Below are 7,713 nucleotides of genomic sequence, written 5' to 3'. Positions count from 1 at the left end.
CTTCTCATGAGGTGGCCCAAAGTCCTCGTGCTAGGCTAGGGAGTGGCACAAAAGGAAGTGTTAGTGGCAGCACCTATCATCCTAATGGAAGCTTGGCTGCCACCTCTCAAGCGCAGGGCTCTCTTTGTGGTAGCCCCAGCACCAAATGCTCTGCCCAGGTCCTTTGCTGTTTCACTCTTTCTTCCTTTTGAAGCATTGTTTCCTATAGCATGGTGCCATATACCAAGTCAAATGATTGGTTCATCACTGACTTGTTTTCCACGATTTGGGCAGGAGACTTCCCCAAGTCCTAGCTGGAAACACCAGGGATTGAACCTGGAACTTCTGCATGCAAAGCAGATGCTCTTTCACTGAACCGCCCTGGAAGATGGTATTCCAGTGTCCTAAATATCTAAGAGCTGCTGGATCAAAAGCCAAACCAAGCCAGCAGGCTGCCATAGCAGCCAACCTTTTATCTACAGTGGTACCTCTAGTTAAGAACTTAATTCGTTCCGGAGGTCTGTTCTTAACCTGAAACTGTTCTTAACCTGAAGCACCACTTTAGCTAATGGGGCCTCCCGCTGCAGCCGCATGATTTCTGTTCTTATCCTGAAGCAAAGTTCTTAACCTGAGGTACTATTTCTGGGTTAGCAGAGTTTGTAACCTGAAGCGTCTGTAACCTGAGGTATCACCGTACAGAAAGCCCAAAAGCAGAATATGAGCCCAGCAGTACTCTGCAAACCTGCAATTCCCAGCAACTGGTACTTATAGGAGTATTTCCTGACACTGGGAGTACAGCATAGTCATAGGCAATCTGTATCTCCTGTGCAAAGGTCTATACCACTTTTAAAAACCATTCAAGCTGGTGGCCATTAAAATAAATCCATCTCCCCATCACCTGCTTAGAGGGTATGCAAATCAATATGCGTGTGCACACACATCAGGTGCAGATAAACACTCCCTTTTAGATACCCCAATAGTTTAAATTGAAATCTCCTGTTTATAGAAATTGAAACTCAATTATTCTTGTCACATCTTTAGTGGCTCCATAAATACCTTGTTTCTAGAGTAATTTTTAAGTATCTAATAAACCATAGCACTGTGTCTCTCCTTAGAACATTCCATGTTTTAAACTAAGCCAGAGGTTTTCAACCTTTTTGAGTTTACAACTCCATTGACCAACTACATTATTTCTGCAGCTCCCATGTGGGGCTCAGGAGTCCAGTTATGTCACCCTTTGCCTGCTGAGCTGGCAGCTTCCTCTCCTTTCCTCTCTCCTTGGAAGCTATATGGGCAGCTGCTATCTATCCCTGGTCTCTGAGCTGCCCCCCCCCACCTCAAAGAGAGGTGCCTCCCAGAGGAGGGAGGGAAGGAAAGAGGGACAGAGGCATTCATAGAATCATACAATCATAGAGTTGGAAGAGACCACAAGGGCCATCCAGTCCAACCCTCTGCCAAGCAGGAAACACCATCAAAGCATTCTTGACATATGCCTGTCAAGCCTCTGCTTAAAGATCTCCAAAGAAGGAGAGTCCAGCACACTCCTTGGTAGCAAATTCCACTGCCGAACAGCTCTTACTGTCAGGAAGTTCTTCCTAATGTTTAGGTGGAATCTTCTTTCTTGTAGCTTGAATCCATTGCTCCATGTCCGCTTCTCTGGAGCAGTAGAAAACAACCTTTCTCCCTCCTCTATATGACACCCTTTTATATATATCACCCCTTAACCTTCTCCTCTCCAGGCTAAACATACCCAGCTCCCTAAGCCATTGCTCATAAGGCATTGTTTCCAGGCCTTTGACCATTTTCGTTGCCCTCTTCTGGACATGTTCCAGCTTGTCAGTATCCTCCTTGAACTGTGGTGCCCAGAACTGGACACAGTACTCCAGGTGAGGTCTGACCAGAGCAGAATACAGCGGTACTATTACTTCCCTTGATCTAGATCAGGCATGTCCAACAGGTAGATCGTGATCTACCAATAGATCACTGGATGTCTGTGGTAGATCACCATTAGATCACCGGCTCCCCCCCCAAAAAGCCCTGCACCCCTAAAAAATGGGGCTTTCCTCCCTAAAAAAGCTCAACAACTTTGACATGAACCACCAAAAACAGGGTTTTCCTTCCTAAAAAAAGCTCAGCATCGCTTTCCTCCTCCCTAAAGAAGCTGAACAACTTTGACCTGAACCCCAAAAAATGGGGTAGATCACTGCCAGTTTTTAACTCTGTGAGTAGATCGCAGTCTCTTGGAAGTTGGCCACCCCTGATCTAGATCAGGCATCCCCAAACTGCGGCCCTCCAGATGTTTTGGCCTACAACTCCCATGATCCCTAGCTAACAGGACCAGTAGTCAGGGATGATGGGAATTGTAGTCCAAAACATCTGGAGGGCTGAAGTTTGGGGATGCCTGATCTAGAAGCTATACGCCTATTGATGCAGCCCAGAATTGCATTGGCTTTTAAAGCTGCTGCATCACACTGTTGACTCATGTCAAGTTTGTGGTCTACCAAGACTCCTAGATCCTTTTCACATGTACTGCTCTCAAGCCAGGTGTCACCCATCCTGTATTTGTGCTTTTCATTTTTTTTGCCCAAGTGTAGTACTTTACATTTCTCCCTGTTAAAATTCATCTTGTTTGCTTTGGCCCAGTTCTCTAATCTGTTAAGGTCATTTTGAAGTGTGATCCTGTCCTCTGGGGAATAAGCCACCCCTCCCAATTTGGTGTCATCTGCAAACTTGCTCAGGATGCCCTCAAGCCCATCATCTAAGTCATTGATAAAGATGTTAAATAAGACTGGGCCCAAGACAGAACCCTGTGGCATCCCACTAGTCACTTCTTTCCAGGATGAGGAGGAGCCATTGATGAGCACCCTTTGGGTTCGGTCAGCCAGCCAGTTAGAAATCCACTAGGATCCCTAGGGTGCCACAGCACACAGGTTGAAAACCACTGAACTAAGCAATGAATTCCGTTTGCTTTCCCTGCAAGCTTCACTTCCCTCCCATCTCATTTCCAGTTCAAAAATTAATTCAGTGAGTATCCTAACCATTGAGCAGAACACCTTCATTACTACTGTTTTATTCATTTCCCACATTGATGACTTTATTTCTGCTCATATGGTACAACTAACTGCTTGTAAACCACTTCAATAAAAAACATAGCATAAGAACCTAAGAACCTGCTGGATGAGGCCTTTGACACCATCGACCATAACATCCTTCTGGACCGTCTAGAGGGGTTGGGAACTGGGGGCACTGTCATGCAGTGGTTCCGCTCCTTCTCCTGGGCCGTGTTCAGAAAGTGGTGGTGGGAGATGAGTGTTCGGACCCCTGGGCTCTCACTTGTGGGGTGCCTCAGGCTCTATCCTCTCCCTATATGAAGCTGCTGGGAGAGATCCTCTCCCTATATGAAGCTGCTGGGAGAGATCACCAGGGGGTTTGGACTGGGTGTTAATCAGTATGCGGATGATACCCAGCTCTACCTCTCTTTCAAATCAGAACCAGTGAAGGCGGTGAAGGTCCTGTGTGAGTGCCTGGAGGCGGTTGGAGGATGGATGGCGGCTAACAGATTGAGGTTGAATCCTGACAAGACAGAAGTACTGTTTGTGGGGGACAGGAGGCGGGCAGGTGTGGAGGACTCCCTGGTCCTGAATGGGGTAACTGTGCCCCTGAAGGACCAGGTGCGCAGCCTGGGAGTCATTCTGGACTCACAGCTGTCCATGGATGTGCAGGTCAATTCTGTGTCCAGGGCAGCTGTCTATCAGCTCCATCTGGTACGCAGGCTGAGACCCTACCTGCCTGCAGACTGTCTCACCAGAGTGGTGCATCCTCTAGTTATCTCCCGCTCGGACTACTGCAATGCGCTCTATGTGGGGCTACCTCTGAAGGTGACCCGGAAACTACAACTAATCCAGAATGCGGCAGCTAGACTGGTGACTGGGAGCGGCCATCGAGACCACATAACACCGGTCTTGAAAGATCTGCATTGGCTCCCAGTACGTTTCTGAGCACAGTTCAAAGTGTTGGTGCTGACCTTTAAAGCTCTTAAACGGCCTCGGTCCAGTATACCTGAAGGAGCGTCTCTATCCCCATCGTTCTGCCCGGACACCGAGGTCCAGCACCGAGGGCCTTCTGGCGGTTCCCTCGTTGCGAGAAGCCAAGTTGCAGGGAACCAGGCAGAGGGCCTTCTCGGTAGTGGCGCCCACCCTGTGGAACGCCCTCCCATCAGATGTCAAAGAGAAAAACAGCTAGCAGATTTTTAGAAGACATCTGAAGGCAGCCCTGTTTTAATGTTTAATACCGGTAGATTATTTTATTTCATTTTTCTGTTGGAAGCCGCCCAGAGTGGCTTATTATAAGTAGATAAATGGGTACCACTCCGGCAGAAAGGTAAACGGCGTTTCCGTGTGCTGCTCTAGACAAAACACCGGCTCCCTTGGCCAGTAAAGCGAGATGAGCGCCGGAACCCCAGAATCATCCGCGACTGGACTTAATGGTCAGGGATCCCTTTACCTTTAAGGACAAGGAAGTCCAGCTGTTGCAGAAGTGTGTTTTCAGTATCCACCCACTGTAATTTGTTTGACCCATTTTTTATTTCTGAATTTTAAATTGTTGCAACATGCTCTGTGACATGGTGAAAGGTGAGTATTAGATTTAACAAACAAACAAACGGCAGGTTTCCCCAAACTGGTGCTCTCAACAGCTGTGCTGGCTGAGGTTGATGGGAAATGTATCTGGAGGGCACCAAGTTGTAAATATCTAAATTAGACCAGGGCTGGAGAACTTTTCACTTTCCAGATGTTGTTGGACTCCGCCTCCCATCCGCCATAGACAACGACCAAGTTCCCCAGCCCTCCTTCAGACCATTCTGAATTTCAGACCCTTTTCGGTTCCTGTCTGATATTTTCTGTGAACTCAAATAAGTTTGAACTTAAACCACCATAGTACAGATTATCTCATTTGTATTTAACGCCTCTCAGTTCTAGAACCAGTGCCTATCTCCACTAGATGGCTCTCTGTGTTTAGTGTTTATGAAGAACATGTGGGATCTGTAACAAAATGTTGCAGCTTAAGATGGTTCAGGGTTTCAGCCAGCAAGCTGTACTGTCTTTCAGGAAACTCCATCCCTTTCTTCCTTTCCCCCACAACTTAAGTTTCCAAGTCACCTCCAAGCGCAGCCTCACATAGAGGGCAGTGTAATAATGCAGTTACCTGTCCTGTGGCTAAACATGGCTGTGGCTAGAAATAGGCATTCCTCCTAGCCACCTGAGGCTCAAAGTGACAATGCTGGGTCCAAAGTCTCCCCAGGGTACAAGCCTACTCTGCAGCCCCATCCAGGACAGGCTGCCTTCCCACCTCCTGGACTCAAGAACTTGGAACACAAACCAGCTCTGTGCTTTTAGGACAGAGTTTACCTTTTTGAGCCCATATCCAGTCCACCACTACCTGTCAACACCTGTGTAACACCTCAGCTGCATCTCTGGATTCAGATGGAACAGAGGCACAGAGCTAAGTGTCACCTGCATATTGGTGACACTTCACCAGTTGAAATCAGACGCAACCACCATCTCTGAGCCATGCAAAAAAAGATGATGCAATAAAAGGGCAAAAAGCAACTTCTCTTTCAACATGTGCCGTTTTAATGATACATTTTTCTTTCTCCTCTGAAACAGGAACCATCAACAACATTTTATGGGTTGCAAGGCCCCAAAATGTTATTTCATAGGTATATCTTATGAATATTTACAAATACCTTTAAATTCAGTTAGCTCTAAACAAACAAAAACTGACATTTTTTTAAACTACAATGCTTTAAAAAATATGTAAACAATTTTATTTTACACTGTTGTAAAATACAAGAATTGTTCCTAATGCAGCTTAATTTTTTTGTTTAAGGTGAGCATAGCCCAGTGCCCATGAATAAGGAATGAGAGACTCTTTCATAGAAATATTGTGCTCCAGTGTGCAACAGAAAGAGGAAAAAAAAGATTAAGAAAGGAATCTAGAGTGCACAACAATTAGAAGACAAGGGAAATCCACTTTAGAAAACATTGATACATGGTTGCTGTTAACCCATCCAGGCCAAGGGATGGAGGAAGGGCAGAAAAGACCTCACAGAACATTACAGGATCTGGCCACAAATTCAGCTTTGTTAACACAGATTCAGAAATAGATCAGCTTTGCTGGAAACAGGAATCTGGAGTGAGAGACTGCATGACATCTTTGCGACCCCCACCCACCCCACCCTGGGAACCAATAAATTAAATTAAATATTCAGTTAAGCTCAATTTGGTATGTGTCACCCCCCAAAGGGCACACACACACACAAGTGAATATCTCATTGCCATTTTCATGCAGAATCCTGTGCATGGCGAACAGTTGCTTAGCAAAATAATTTTTCAGAGAAATGCAACGCCGAGTTGCCATTTTGGCCACGTCATTTATGGGCCCCTCTTTCTATTCTAAAAGCCAGGGGGAGTTAATAGCTGGGATGCTGCTTCCCCAGGAGATCTAATGGAGCAGCTTTAAGTGAGAGTTCAAACGATAAGATAACTCTTGAACTCTATATTATACTTTGCTTCACTGATCACATGATTCATACTCAGGTACCATCCATCATGATGCTGTTGAGTTACCAATGATTTCAAGATGTGTTTTTCTTCTTGTTGATGAAGACTTTGATGGCTCCGGTAAAGTCAGCCGACAGAAGCACTTCTGTGTGATCCGTCTTCAAAGCTCCTTAAAAGAGCAGAAGAAGCTGCTTTAGGAAATGGCACCAGGCATGAGGTAGCACACAGGGGAGGGGGGGAGCTCAGCTCTGCATGCACAGGGGTCCAACATCCCACCCCTGGCATCTGCAACGGGTGACGGGAAAGACCCCGGAGAGCTACTGCCAGTCAGAGTAGACAGCACTGCACAAGATAGGCCACATTCATCAGAGACTAGGAAAACACTAGTCGTTCACTTAACCCTGCTTTTTGCAGATGCCTCAAGGCAGCTGGTAAAATAAAAGCTATAAAACACACACACAATAAGAAGAAATCTAAAATCCAATTGAAAGGGGGCAACTAGAAGCAGCCTGGAAGGCCAAATCCAGTTAAATCTCCAAAAGAACACAATGGACTACTACTGTGTCTGAAACAGAACAACAAAGGTCATCGGGCTGAGAGTGGGCAATGCAGCGTTTAGATGTCACCACTCCAACAGTCATCTGCCTAAGCCCCAAGGGCAGCCTCCCAAAACTGATGGGCAGATTAGAAGACTGTCTTCTCCAGTATTAGGCAGCCCAGCACCTGGCCTTCATTCTCAAGAGGTAATCGTGGAAAAAGCCCAAGCACTGGGTCCCTTCCTTGATGGCTGGAAGCAGAGTTGAAAGCAATTCCCTAGAAATAAGCATGACTTGTGTCATCTGCTCCAGGGTCAATAGCACAGAAGCTTCATTTACAGCCCTCCACTGGCATCTTTCCCTTGATTATGCACCTTCCTATTGTTTAACAGATAGAGAAGTTACTTGTGGGAGAGGAGAAATCACTCAGGATAATAGAACAGGGGAGGCAGGGAGAGAGAGAGATGAAAAAAGATTGCCAGGCTGAGAGCAGCCATCTCAGGACTCAAAAGGAGCCATTTGAAATCCCCAGCAGCAAGAGAAATCCACTAAGTTCAATTTAGAATCCTGCATCTCCCACTGACTCCTGTTCTCCCATCTCATCTAATTCAGTCCTAGTATTCATGCAACACTGAGCT

The 7,713-nt window shown here is 46.2% G+C and overlaps 1 protein-coding gene across 1 annotated transcript in view; it reads right to left on the bottom strand.

Annotated features, from left to right (window-relative positions):
* Positions 1 to 5,586: 5,586 nt before the first annotated feature.
* The window catches only part of WDR44 (WD repeat domain 44), a 42,193-nt gene continuing 40,066 nt past the window's right edge, over positions 5,587 to 7,713 (bottom strand). Inside the window, exon 20 of the mRNA XM_035102278.3 lies at positions 5,587 to 6,708. Within this exon, the coding sequence (XP_034958169.1) occupies positions 6,614 to 6,708 (95 nt within the window). The 3' untranslated portion in view covers positions 5,587 to 6,613. The remainder of the gene's footprint in view (positions 6,709 to 7,713) is intronic.

Source organism: Zootoca vivipara, chromosome Z2, assembly GCF_965207765.1.
Source record: "Zootoca vivipara chromosome Z2, rZooViv2.hap1.1, whole genome shotgun sequence".
NCBI lineage: Eukaryota > Metazoa > Chordata > Lepidosauria > Squamata > Lacertidae > Zootoca > Zootoca vivipara.
This window is presented reverse-complemented; position numbering and strand designations above follow the sequence as displayed.